The following is a 14,923-nucleotide window of genomic DNA, read 5'->3' on the forward strand; positions in this document are numbered from 1 at the left end:
GACATGCTGCACATCCAGGTGTGTTCTGTTAGGCAGCGGCCGACGCCTCAGGACGGGATCTGACACGCAAACACCCCATAAGGAAAGACGCTTCCCTGGAGAAAGTGAATCATTTTAATAGGATAGGAATCACATACAAAAACACACGCACACACACGTACAGTAGCTCACGTGGACTCGTGGACACGTAAGCAGATACGCATTCTCTCCCCCTTGACCCCTGCTCGCCAAAAGCACAGGGTTGCAGTGTGCATGCACCCCAAAGCGCATGCATAAACACGATCGCAGACGCACACAAACACACACACACTTCCATGTGCAGACGAGCGCACACGCACGCACACATGTCTCATACACTCTATGCATGCCTCAAGACACAACAAGAAACATCAAATCCTGAGTCACCTCCAGCCTGACTCTCACAAACACATTTTCCCTTGATGGCACATGGCTTCCCCCGTGGTCCTGTGGTTAGACTGAGAGGGCTTCCATCTCATGCTTCATGTTCAGGAACATAAGCAGTGCTTTAGTCACAGCCTCTAACCCACTTGACTTTCACCCTTATCTCCTCCTCCTTTACCATTTCTCCTCCACCTTCCTCCCCATCCGTTCCCCTCCTCAACCCACCCCCTCCCAGTCTCTTCCCCTCCTACACCCCCCCCCCCCCCCCCCCCCCCCATCCTTCTTTTACTCCATCTGTCTCCTCCTCACACCTACTAATGAGCTCCAAGGTAATCAGAGGGGCTGCAGAAGTAGTGTGTGTGTGTGTGTGTGTGTGTGTGTGTGTGTGTGTGTGTGTGTGTGTGTGTGTGTGTGTGTGTGTGTGTGTGTGTGTGTCTGTGTGTGTGTGTGTGTGTGTGTGTGTGTGTGTGTGTGTGTGTGTGTGTGTGAGAGAGAGCAATAAGTGAACCTTGTGTGAGCATATTCTTCTCCCTACTTGGTCGATATGAAGGTCATGTACACACATACACACACACGCACACACAGTGTGTAACTATGAATGTTAGACTTAACAACTCTGTACGTCACGCACACTTCTGCATATTTTCTGTGTGTACTGTCTGAACATCTGGACGGAAGGTGGAGGAAAACGGGTGATTATTACCCAAGCTGAACTCATTCCTTCCACGGTAATTACAGACAAGAATCTCCAAATGCACTTTAATAGTGAAGGTTTAGGCAAATATAATGGCTGGGAAGTCGATGTGACCAGACACCTATGTGACCAGACAACACCTACATTCCATGATGCGTCATGCTGGTGAAGAACAGCAGTTTGGCTAGAGCCAAGCCGAAGTCAATCAGAGTAGTACAGGGGGCGTGGCACCCAGAATCAAACCATCGAGATTTGGATCTGCAGGTGAAGGCCCTCCTCGTGACCTACGTACAACATGTATTTAAGGAAGTCTGTGTCCATGTATGATTTATATAGCATAGTTACGGAATGAGATGCATTTTCAATGTAAATTGCAGGATTCCGGTGGGTCGATGCTTCATTTTACAGAATTCTTTCATTTTGCCATAAATAAAAGGTAGTAGTCATTTTATCATCCTCACACTTCATAAAGAAGTGTAAATTAACATGACCGCAATTCAAAAGACGGTCAAATAAAATCCATATCCCAACCAGCAGTTGTGTGCTTGAAATGATTTGATTATAAATAGGATTGACATCCTTTGACTCCTTGGCAGAGCGATAGCAATCCGTTTGCCCAACAGCCGGATAAGAAGAGAGCGGAGAGAGCGGCCCCAGCCCTCGTCTCAGCTGCCGTCGACGCCGGGTGGATTTACATCATTTGAACTTCTCTTTCACTTCCTCAGCTTTGCATGTCACTGTGCTATGGGGCAGGACCAGGGTAATGCGGGGTTAAAGAGATGAGAAGCAAGTTTTGTGGGCAAACTATGTTAGCATATTCTAAAACAAAAAAGAGCATTATTAGTTGGACTCATTAAAGTCTAACATTGTAACGTGTTTGCCCTCACTCCTAAGAAGTGACGCTTATTGGACCCCATAAACACTACCACTCCTCCTCTTCGTCCTACCCTATCACTGGCTGGCCCCAGCCCCCCCCCCCCCCCCCCCCCCCTTCCTTAATACACCTCAGCAGGTGTATTACCCCCAACTCATACTCTCATCCAACCACCCCCAACCATCATGACCCAGTTTGTCAGGGGATGAGGGGTGAGAGAGAGAGAGAGAGAGAGAGATCCTTTTTTTAAAGAGGCTCACGCTTGAATAAACAAACCCACACATACTGCACATGAGTGTGTGTGTGTGGTCGAGTGTTTTCTTGTTTAAATGCTGCGGGTAGTTTTAGGTCAAGGCTCTTTAAAGTTATAGGAGGTTAAGGCCCCGTCCACACGGGCGAAAACTGTCCTTTCCCCTCCGCTTTCCTTTGAGGCGTTTCAGGAATATCTACGTAAAGATGGACTCATTGCGAAAATGCATCAAGCTGTAGAAACGCTGTAGTACATATTCTAGGCGCTCATCCTCCACAAAAAAAAGTGGAGCGCATCAAGCCTACGCGCATCCAGCCTGCGCGCATCCAGCCTGCGCGCATCCAGCCTGCGAGCTGTATACAAACATTCAGTTGAGTCAACTTTGTCTTCAAATCCTCCCCATGCATCCTTGCAACTGTTGTAATACTTATAGAGCCAGTGACCCCACAATTTCAGCAGGAATTTGAAACTAAAGCCGTTTTCACACGTCCTCCGTCTTTTCTCCGCATTTGTACATCAGGAGGTTCGATCGTGAGGGTCATTCACACTTATTCCCACTTGATGCCCGATATGCGGACATCGGTGTCGCTCAGACATCAATAGAATCAACGTGGGGTGGCGGACTAATGACGGCCGCTGTCACTCTAGTTTGACCGCAGACAGCAAGGAGGCAGAACGGGCAAAACTCATCGCAGTCATCTTAAATGTTGCTGCAGCGATGCGTCATATATTCCGTTGCATCCACAACATCCGCATCGATCGATGAAAGATTGGAGAATGAGTTAGAGACAAATAGAAGAAGCGACGAAGAAGAAAGGTGTTGCGAACGAGAAAGAGAGCGTCTGGTAACACTTTATAATAAGGTGCTATAATAAATAGCAAACTTTTCATTACCTAACCCTTTGTTAATATTTGTTAATTGTTATTAAAATATCTACTTGGCACAAGTTAATATTTTTTTTGCACTGACCACAGAGTCTCGCTGGTTAGGGTTAGGGCCGTGTGTTAGGGTTAGGGTTGTGTGTTAGGGTTAGGGTTAGGGCCGTGTGTTAGGGTTAGGGTTGTGTGTTAGGGTTAGGGTTAGGGTCGTGTGTTAGGGTTAGGGTTGTGTGTTAGGGTTAGGGTCGTGTGTTAGGGTTAGGGTTAGGGCCGTGTGTTAGGGTTAGGGTTGTGTGTTAGGGTTAGGGTCGTGTGTTAGGGTTAGGGTTGTGTGTTAGGGTTAGGGTCGTGTGTTAGGGTTAGGGTTAGGGCCGTGTGTTAGGGTTAGGGCCGTGTGTTAGGGTTAGGGTTGTGTATTAGGGTTAGGGTTAGGGCCGTGTGTTAGGGTTAGGGTTGTGTGTTAGGGTTAGGGTTAGGGCCGTGTGTTAGGGTTAGGGTCGTGTGTTAGGGTTAGGGCCGTGTGTTAGGGTTAGGGCCGTGTGTTAGGGTTAGGGTCGTGTGTTATGGTTAGGGTTAGGGCCGTATGTTAGGGTTAGGGTTAGGGTTAGGGTTGTGTGTTAGGGTTAGGGTCGTGTGTTAGGGTTAGGGTTGTGTGTTAGGGTTAGGGCCGTGTGTTAGGGTTAGGGTTGTGTATTAGGGTTAGGGTTAGGGTTAGGGCCGTGTGTTAGGGTTAGGGTTGTGTGTTAGGGTTAGGGTTAGGGCCGTGTGTTAGGGTTAGGGTCGTGTGTTAGGGTTAGGGTTAGGGCCGTGTGTTAGGGTTAGGGCCGTGTGTTAGGGTTAGGGCCGTGTGTTAGGGTTAGGGTTGTGTGTTAGGGTTAGGGTTGGGTTAGGGTTAGGGTTAGGGTTAGGGTTAGGGTTAGGGTTAGGGTTAGGGTTAGGGTTAGGGTTAGGGTTAGGGTTAGGGTTAGGGTCGTGTGTTAGGGTTAGGGTTGTGTATTAGGGTTAGGGCCGTGTGTTAGGGTTAGGGCCGTGTGTTAGGGTTAGGGTCGTGTGTTATGGTTAGGGTTAGGGCCGTGTGTTAGGGTTAGGGCCGTGTGTTAGGGTTAGGGCCGTATGTTAGGGTTGGGGCCGTTTTGGGTCTTTCTTTTCATAGTGATGTATGAGGTCACCAAGTTCCGTTCAGTCTTCTAAAATCCAACTATATTCAGTTTTGTGACGGATAGTGTTTTGTCAAAACTGAACTGCTCCATGAAATCCTTTTTGACAAAGCTATTGTATCAGAGTCAGAACAAGACAAGAAGAGACGTCCCTCATTCAGATTTTTGCGTATCTCAAATATATCTGCTAAGTTCTAAACCAAGAGGCTTACACAGCCCCAAGGCAAAGCAGAGATTGGGAAATGCACTTTGAAAACCGTTTCACTCTGGTTTGTCTTCGCTCAACCAGTTCCCTTTCTGTCTAGTGGGTGATGCTGGCACTGCACTAGCACCCAAATCCCAATCGTCATCGTCAAGGTATGAGCTGACAGCTTCAGGAGCCCCTCCATGCTCAGTGCCACGCTTGTTTTTGCCATATTCGCAGAAGGTAAAAAAAGACAGAACTTTAAATATATAACCAAGCTTCAGGGAAGGGGGGAAGAGTGACTTTCCCTGTCTGATTACTGGGAGTTTCAACTGCCTGCTCTCTAACCACTGCCATACAGTTGAAGTCAAGTTCAAGTTAGCATCAGTGACCCTTAACTTAGGTCCCCCCAGCCAAGGCAAAGGCCAATAAGCTTTGTGGAGCTCTTCAGGTACTGTGTGTGTGTGTGTGTGTGTGTGTGTGTGTGTGTGTGTGTGTGTGTGTGTGTGTGTGTGTGTGTGTGTGTGTGTGTGTGTGTGTGTGTGTGTGTGTGTGTGTGTGTGTGTGTGTGTGTGTGTGTGTGTGTGTGTGTGTGTGTGTGTGTGTGTGTGTGTGTGTGTGTGTGTACTTGTGCATATTTCTTTAGTCTGAACTGGGGGACTGATGGAGTATACCATTGGAATATCTGTTATAGTTTTACTTAAGAACAATAGCTGGCAAAGTCCAAAGTGTCATTATTTAGTAGGGCTGGCCCCATTACTTAGTTTCAAGCTTCGGATATTCTTTTTCGAACGCATTCTCCTTCGAAAAAAAGAAAGAAAAAGTTTGTTCATAGTGAGTATTGCGTATGCAATCAAGATCCACAAATACACCTTTTTTACATTTAACTAAAATACATCCACAGCACTTACTTTCAGAACAGTTCACACGACATGTGAACTCGTCTACACGCATCTGTGGATCTCTTTGAGTTTTGTCCAATGTGTACTGCAGCAGATCCGTTCAATAAAAAGGTCTGCAAAATCTGGACACATACATAGCATAAACCTGTAGATGGTGACATGCATGTTAAAGGAAGTGAGGTGTAACTCGCAGAAGACAATTCATATTACGTGAATTGACATGATCATTTTGAAAGTGGCTCGCAAGCCGAAAAAGTGTGGGCACCCCTGGTTTAGATGTCGTGGCAACACGCACCCAGGGGGTATATATATATTTATGCATCGTGACATATTCGTGTAGATTTCCACATGAATATGTCACGATGCATAAATATCTATAGTTTACTTGTGTTTTGTAAAATGCTATCCACACTCACTTTCAGAACAACTTACGAGATGTGAAATTGTCTGTACGCATTTGTGGATCATTGAGTTTTTGTCCAATGTGTACCATAGCCGAGCTGCAAAATCTGGCCCAAAAAATAATACTTTGCAGCCACAAGTAAAAAATGTGGATCCTGATTGCAAAGCAAGAGTGAATATTTTTTGTGGATTGCGGTACACGCAAGGTGCATCGTCTTCTGTAGGTTATGCATATTAAAGTCTTGCGCATTCACATTTTACAGCTCTACAGTGGAACATATTGGACAAATAGCCACAAAGAAAATGACAAGAGCCAATGCATCCACAAATGAGTAAGATTTAGTGTGGATTTAAATTTACAAGACACAGGTGGGCATTATGCATTTGTGGATCGCTATATCCGTGTGGATATGATTTTACGAGGCACAACTTGCAAATATTTGTGGATCGTGGTACATAAAAGGCAGGGAAAGTAGGAAAACTCTCTGAAAAGTTTAACCATTGACATAATTGGTCCGAAAGCAATATCCCTGACCGAGGACATCAATGGTTGAACTTTTTTGTTTTAGACTGAGATTTCATAGCACCAAGCTTGACGATTCCCCTATTCACAGTTCTATCGGGCAACGTGGTATACTTTATATGCCATAGGTGTGGCTGGATTTGTGTTGCTCACCAAGCCTTCTACTGAGCAGTCATCTGTGGATACTAGTTATATCATTTTTATTTAAAAATGTTTTTTAAAAAAAAGCTTTTTACTTGAGGAGACATGCCCTGCAAGCAAATGAGGCTAATTATCACTTATACAGCCCGGTTTGTATCCATTTGTATGCTCATTATCTATTATATTATATATTATTATGTGTGTGTTTGTGTGTGTGTGTGTGTGTGTGTGTGTGTGTGTGTGTGTGTGTGTGTGTGTGTGTGTGTGTGTGTGTGTGTGTGTGTGTGTGTGTGTGTGTGTGTGTTTGTGGTGTGTGTGTGTGTGTGTGTGTGTGTGTGTGTGTGTGTGTGTGTGTGTGTGTGTGTGTGCGCGTGCGTGTGTGTGTGTGTGCTTTTTTGTTTGTGCAAGTGTGTGTTTACCTACACAAAGACACTCCAGAATAAATTTGTAGATACAACTTGTCTTTTGTTCGCTTTGAACTCATAAAGTGCCAAAAATCTAAACCGAACACAAGCAGGGAGCCAGATGGGGATGTGGAGGGAGACCGGGAGGCAGCTTTTATTTTTTTATTCATCTCATTATCTTATAGTCTGAATTAATTGCAGGGTTATGTAATGTTTTGAATGCAGTTGTTTTTCTATCTTCTTTTTCAAAAATCCCTTTTTTTTATTTTTTTTTTCAACCGGACAAAGATGATTTTGGATGATTAATACGAACAGGTCATGAACGGATTTCAAAAGTGTGCTTTATAAGGAGTTCTTGGTTTTCCATGGTCAGCATAATTTTGGCATTAGTAGCTAACACATTCTTTCTGGGGTTTATGGCTGGGGTTTATGGTTAGGGTTAGTGTTAGGGGGATTGTAACAATTGATTAATGTATTGTGATGTATCGAGGGTAAACTGACCATTCAACTCTATTTGGAATTGAGCTGAAGGTGCTTGGTGCATTGCTTCTACTGTATAAATTCAAATAGAATAAAAAGAAAAATCTAATTAATAAGATTTTTTCCCATCCTTTGGTATTGATGGATTCAAACCTATCTGAATTAACTATTCATTACATTATAAATATATTCAACTATTCATCATTCATAGGGTGTGTGTGTGTGTGTGTGTGTGTGTGTGTGTGTGTGTGTGTGTGTGTGTGTGTGTGTGTGTGTGTGTGCGCGTGCGTGCGTGCGTGCGTGCGTGCGTGCGTGCGTGCGTGCGTGCGTGCGTGCGTGCGTGCGTGCGTGCGTGCGTGCGTGCGTGCGTGCGTGCGTGCGTGTGTGTGTGTGTGTGTGGTAGAGGAGGGATGCTAGCCGTTGATGGGAGAAGGGGATCCCTCCAGTGATGCAGCATAGAGTTGTGATTACTGTCTGTTAGTGTTAGTGTTAGCTTTCGCCCCTTGGATCCAGCCCGGGTGACTCTGTGTCCTTGTCTCTTGGTTCTCCTGGGGTCTGGTTTGGCCCGTGAGTTAAGCTTGCCAGCCAGACCCATCATATGTGACGATAACAATCCAACAGCGACAGTGGCCACCGTTAGCTCATGCTAAACCAATCGCTAATCTCCAAAATGCTTCCTGAGCCACGTTCTGTAGCCTGTCTCCTGTTGTGTAACACAGACAATCACACTGTCTCTGTCTAACTGATGTTGTGTAACACTGACCACCACACTGTCTTATTGATGTTGTGTAATACCAGCCACAACACTGTCTGTCTTATTGATGTTGTGTAACACTTACCACCACACTGTCTTATTGATGTTGTGTAATACCAGCCACAACACTGTCTGTCTTAGTGATGTTGTGTGAAACCAACCACCACATTGTCTCTCTTATTGATGTTGTGTAACACTGACCACCACACTGTCTTGTTGATGTTGTGTAATACCAGCCACAACACTGTCTGTCTTAGTGATGTTGTGTGAAACCAACCACCACATTGTCTCTCTTATTGATGTTGTGTAACACTGACCACCACAGAGTCTGTCTTAGTGATGGTGAAAAATATTCTGCTTATCTTACTTTCTTGCTTAATATTTGCATTATATGTTGGTGTGTGTGTGTGTGTGTGTGTGTGTGCTTCAATGTGTGTGTTTGAAGGTGTGTGTTTAATTTTGTGTATTTTTGCATTTGCATGCATGTATTTGTGTTTAAATCTGTGTGTTGTGTGTGTGTGTGTGTGTGTGTGTGTGTGTGTGTGTGTGTGTGTGTGTGTGTGTGTGTGTGTGTGTGTGTGTGTGTGTGTGTGTGTGTGTGTGTGTGTTGAGGCAGGGTGACTCAGCCAGTTAACTTTAATTCACTGAGTCAGCTCCTTACCTCTAACCTCCCCACCGGGTCCCACTGACATCGCTCGGACCAGAAAGCTCGATTTCAGGTTAGAGTGAGTGACCACAGGTAGTGGCTCCCGCTGCGGCGCAGGAAGCCAGGCCTCTAGGAGCCCTCTGATTGGAGGAGCCAAAGACATGGCTAATGCTACCTTCAAGTCTCGATCAGGATGGATGAACGGATGTAGCAGAGAGCATTGCATGACCCTTTGAATATAACCAGAACAGTTTTTTTGTACGTAAAAAAGTAATTGTTTGTACGCAAATATATTAGTTATCATTATTGATTAATATATTTGTATTATTATTATTATTATAAGTTATTATCAGTGAGTCTAAAAGTATTAATAAATTGAAAAAAAAACAAATAATAGAAAACGGTTACACAAAGTGAAGTAACTGTACCGAAACAAGATAACTGCAGTTTTTCCCAAACTTTTTTTCTGGGGCACCAATTTTTTGAATGACAAACCATCGCGACCCAATTCATAATAGGCCTTATCAATAAATCGTGAGAAGAACGAATTTGTGCATAAATTAACATTGCTGACCATTTTTACTGCCATTTCCGCATCACCTTATACATGATCTTTGTTTTGTGAAGCTGTTATTTAAAACATAATGCACGTTTCAAATACTCATTGTTTTTATTTCCCCTCATTAGTAAAACAAACACGATGTACGCTAGCCTTTCACACTATTTTCAATATATAAGTATAATTATTAAACATTCTGTACTATCAAAAACATGCTTCTTGTTGAACGGTTTTTAAATGCTCATGCCAAACATGTAGGCTTGTGTTTAAGTGCAGCTATTGTTTTCAAACAGGCATTGTTGTTATCAACAATCAACTCCCATACCTTCCTGTCTTACTCTACAATAAAAAATAAAAACCTTAAAAATAAATAAAAATAAAATAAAAAAGTGGAAGAAATTCAGGAAAGACTAGGTATATATGAGCTTGTGTTTGTTCATGATATGACGCTGGACTGGCCAGAGAGGGCAACAAAACACTGTCCTCCACTGTTTTCTGTGATGTGAACGTACACTGCATGTTCCTAAGCACACTGCATTACACACAATGGTGCACACACGCTCACTCGCACATGCACTTGCACACTCACTCATTCACAAAAGCACACACACACACAAACACATGCTTACACAGAGACACCCACAAACGTGCACAGATTAAACAAAGAAGAACTTGAGATCTCTTCATCCTCCGAGCCGAGGGATGTCATGTCCTAATACGGTCAGAACCTTCCTTACTAGACATGTTTTATGGCAAGCAGCAGAGCATTCCTTGTCCTTCCTCCTTGTCCTCCTTCTGTCTGGGACAAAGAGCAGGAGGGGCGAAGGCCCCTTGCTTCTACTTCTACGAGCCCCCCCCCTCTCAGTCTGAAATAAGCCTTTAACCACTGCAGCTAGGGGAGGAGGAAGGCAACACACACACACACACACACATACACACACACACACACACAAGCATATCGGCAGATACACACAAACTATCAAATGCATTTGAGAACAAATTACACTATGCATGTACATATATTTTAAATCTACACACATGCATACACACGCACATTTGCGCACACATACTAGCACAAGTACAAGCACACATAACATACCCACGTGCACATATAATCACACCAACACACATATCTTATGATAAGGTCCACAATGAAGGCCCCTTCCATCCATGTATCCAACATTTTAGCTGGGTGAGGAAGGAAAGTTTGGAGTCGTCTTAGTATCTCCAATGACCATCTCCTGGTTCGGCTCTGCTGTGACTTCTGGCTCCAGCGGTCCGTGCACAGCCACCTGTTGTTCCTTCTGGTGGAACTGCTGGACCGCCCAGCGCTGGCCCACATAGACATGTTCCATCCTCAGATACACTTGTGAGCATACATGCATTGACACCGACAGGCAAGAGCACACACAGACAGACACACACATTTCCATGTGTGCGAGTCACACAAGCATGGACACGCACCGACACACAGCCGCCCACATACATACACAAACACAAACACACACACGTGTTTATTCACATACATGTGCACAGATATGTAAGCACACACAAAAGGCATACAGTATAGTGTGCTATACAGTCACCTTCCACCCATAGAACATCCACACAACTTTACTTAATACAATCCTGAAAAAGGCATCGCATCCAGAAGAAGGCTCAGTAAGAGGATTTATTTCTTCCCAAGAAAAAGAAAGAGGGTGTGAAATAAAACTGGGTGCATGTTTGATGATAGCTCACTTCCTTGTGGGATTATGTCGCTCTTCTGTGCCGTGTGATGGCATTTTTACACTGATCCTCATCCCTTCATGCCCTAATGCCTAAACCTTAAAGCTGTTGGACGGGTTTAGACAAAGTTACACTTTTATGGAGTCATGGGGGAATGAAGGCACAAATGTTCAGGATAAATGAAAAATGTATGCTATTGGAGAGCCCAAATACCGATGAATCTACTTGCTTGTTTTATATCCCCATTGCTGACTTTACCCGTGTTCATGACCAAACTGCGATTTATTCCATCTCAGGTTGAAAACCAAGGAAAAGCTATTTTTGCCTTTATGTATGTAAGATATTCTGGAGTTCTCATTAACCTTTTCTCTCTATCTCTCTCTCTCTATCTCTCTCTCTCTCTCTCTCTCTCTCTCTCTCTCTCTCTCTCTCTCTCTCTCTCTCTCTCTCTCTCTCTCTCTCTCTCTCTCTCTCTCTCTCTCTCTCTCTCTCTCTCTCTCTCTCTCTCTCTCTCCCCCCTCTCTCTCTCTCCCTCCATCTCTCTCTCTCACTTCCTCTCCCTTCTCCCTGTGGACAGAGTCTGTGAGCAGGCCAGAGAGGGACCCTGTCTGCCCCACTGTCCAGCGACACCATGAGCTGGAGCTTCCTCACGCGGCTGCTGGAGGAGATCCACAACCACTCCACCTTCGTGGGGAAGCTGTGGCTCACCGTGCTCATCGTCTTCCGCATTGTGCTCACGGCCGTCGGAGGCGAGTCCATCTACTACGACGAGCAGAGCAAGTTCATCTGCAACTCGGGCCAGCCGGGCTGCGAGAACGTCTGCTACGACGCCTTTGCCCCGCTCTCTCATGTGCGCTTCTGGGTCTTCCAGATCATCCTGGTGGCCATGCCCTCCCTCATGTACATGGGCTACGCCGTCAACAAGATCGCCCGCGCGGACGAGGCCAAGGGAGGCACCGGCGCCGCGGCTGTCAGGACCGCCGTCGGGGCGTCCGGGGGCTACACCCACCGGAAGCCCCGCAAGATCTGTTTCGGGGCACGGCAGCACCGGGGCATCGAAGAGGCAGAGGAGGACCACGAGGACGACCCCATGATCTACGAGGTTCCCGAAATTGAGCCGCCACATCGGCCGCGGGACCCTTTGCAGCCCACTCCCAGGCCCAAGATCCGCCACGACGGCCGCACACGCATCCGGGACGAGGGGCTGATGCGCATCTATGTGTTGCAGCTGGTGACCCGTACCGTCCTGGAGGCGGGCTTCCTGGCGGGGCAGTACCTGCTGTACGGGTTTCGCGTGGCGCCCGTGTTTGTGTGCTCGGGCGAGCCCTGCCCCCATAGCGTGGACTGCTTTGTGTCGCGTCCCACCGAGAAAACCATCTTCCTGCGCATCATGTACGGCGTCACCGTGCTCTGCCTCACGCTCAACATCTGGGAAATGCTGCACCTCGGCGTCGGATCCATCTGCGACATCCTGCGACGCCGGCGCTGCCCGCCCCCAGAGGACGAGTACCAGCTGGGTCTGCTCGGCACCATTGGAGCCAGCGAGGGGTCTGTGGGCGTCTCGGGTCCCGAGGCCGGCGAGGGCGAAGGACCGGTTGGGGAGGGCGGTGCAGACTACATCGGATACCCATTCTCCTGGAACACCCCGTCGGCGCCCCCGGGCTATAACATCGTAGTGAAGCCGGAGCAGATCCCGTACACGGATCTCAGCAACGCTAAGATGGCGTGCAAGCAGAACCGGGAGAACATCGCCCAGGAGGAGCAGCAGCAGTTCGGCAGCAACGAGGACAACTTCCCCACCGGAGGGGAGGCTCGCGTGGCGCTGAACAAGGACATGATCCAGCAGGCTCACGATCAGCTGGAGGCCGCCATCCAGGCCTACAGTCAGCAGCACTGTGTGGAGGATCTGCCTGGAGAACACAGGGACGATAAGCCTCGCAGTAACATTATTCAGACCCAGCCCCCGCCCCCGATCCAGCCGCAGAAGGAGCGCAAACAACGGTCCAAACACGGCAAGGGAGGCAGCACCGGCGGATGTAGCAGCAGCAACAGTAGCAGCAGTAAGTCAGCAGAGGGGAAGCCCTCTGTGTGGATTTAAGGCTAGAATACTCGATACACATTAACAGAACTAGCAATGTCTGTACTGGATGGGATGCCGAATGAGTTTAAGACTTCTTTGGATAGTAAAATGCTGTAGTGCCTTAGAGAATCCTGCCAGCTGGAGAATCTTTGTCCTGCCACTTGCTAACTTGAAACATTGCACCAAACACAAACTATCTGTTGTTTACATGTCTCTTGTTCTTCTGGTGTTAGTACAGATTCTGGGCATCTGTTCAGTTGTTGTCCCTGTGTTCTTGGGAACTTACCCTTATATGTGCAATTTGGATAAAGGCTTTGGCTCAGCCCAATTCCTGGCTGGCTCGTCTTGGGCCTAAATGACACATTTAGAATCTCATGGCATTATAACTAGGGTATATCATCATAATCATCCAAATACATTGAAATGCTATATCATTGCAATGCCCTGGTTTGATGAATTGCCGGTGATAGTGCATCGACTTGAAATTGGAACCTTATTACAGTGCAAAGGCAATAAAGGGCAGCGTGAACACAATGCAATGAGAAGGCCCAAAGCGAAGACCTCATGATAGAAGGGTTGTCACGACCCCTGAAGGCTCTTCCGTCCTTCTTCTGTCACTCTCTTGCTCCAATGTCCAGTCTGCAATGATATTATTATGTGGTCACTTTGATTTTGATTGTGTTTTTGTGAATGTTAAGTGCATATTTACACAAAACTTTGCTATACCAGCTGCCACTCAGGATCAGTTGAGTTGGTGGAGCGAGACAGAAATACTAGCTTCTGTTTTCTTTTCAGAAAACATGGTGCAATCCCTGTTAAATTATTTAAAGAAGTTCAACTTCACTGTATTTGTAATTGTGTTTCTGGATTTATATATATATATATATATATATATATATATATATATATATATATAAAAATACAAATACAAATACAGTGAAGTTGAACTTCTTTAAATCAGAAGTTCAACACTGTATTTGTAAATGCGTTTTACAAATAGAGTGAAGTTGAACTTCACTCATATATATATATATATATATATATATATATACCTTTCTTTTTTTTTTGGCTCTATGCTGAATTATGCAAGGTTTCTCATGCTCAACCAGTGTTTCATCTGCCTTGTACTTCACTGTCCCCTGCTGGCGCATTTTATAGAGTATCCACTCCAAGAGAAGCCAGTTGCAAATATTTAGACTACCTGAATCCAACTACACATTCGCAGTTTGAGCATTACTTTGAATTGACGAGCCTTGTGTCTTTCAAGGTCTCCAAAGTGACGTTAGTGCTCATTGTACATGACAGTAAACATTTGTATTTTGTTCTTAAAGCCATGGCAACAATATCAGTGAGACGAAACAGTCAGTGCCAAGATATTGCTCTGGGTTACTCTGTAGCCTGGTTGGGTGTAGCTTTGGAATATTGTGGCCATACGTATCCACTTGTGAAAAGTAATGCCTATATGAAAGACCTTTAATTTTAAAGCAACCGAATGGTTTTCGTGCAATGTGTTGTCATTTTTATTGGAATTTTGTAAGAAAAAAATATTTGGGATTCAAATTTCTTTCCCGAATTTCTTTACAGGTTTGTGTTCGACTGGCATCTAGTGGGGATATGCAGATTGCCACCAGCTGAATACCCCCCACTCACTTTTCCAAAAGACCTCTGAAGAATAAGTGCTTTTACCTTCTGGTAAAAGCACTTTTACCATCTCGTTTTCCATCAGGGTTTTTGGATTGTCCGTGCCATTAAAGTAGTAACCGATTATTAATGCTACTTTAATTGCACCAACAATCTAAAAACCCAGTCGAAACTAGATGGAAAAAGTGTGTAGTTCAAAACGTGACGCAGCTTATACTTCTTC

General features: G+C 45.5%; 1 protein-coding gene across 1 annotated transcript in view; it reads left to right on the top strand.

The window, feature by feature from the left end:
• The window catches only part of gjc1 (gap junction protein gamma 1), a 28,661-nt gene extending 14,722 nt beyond the window's left edge, over positions 1 to 13,939 (top strand). The window contains exon 2 of the mRNA XM_060040588.1: positions 11,557 to 13,939. Within this exon, the coding sequence (XP_059896571.1) occupies positions 11,611 to 13,077 (1,467 nt within the window). The 5' untranslated portion in view covers positions 11,557 to 11,610 and the 3' untranslated portion in view covers positions 13,078 to 13,939. The remainder of the gene's footprint in view (positions 1 to 11,556) is intronic.
• Positions 13,940 to 14,923: the final 984 nt, after the last annotated feature.

This window comes from Gadus macrocephalus, chromosome 2, assembly GCF_031168955.1.
Source record: "Gadus macrocephalus chromosome 2, ASM3116895v1".
NCBI lineage: Eukaryota > Metazoa > Chordata > Actinopteri > Gadiformes > Gadidae > Gadus > Gadus macrocephalus.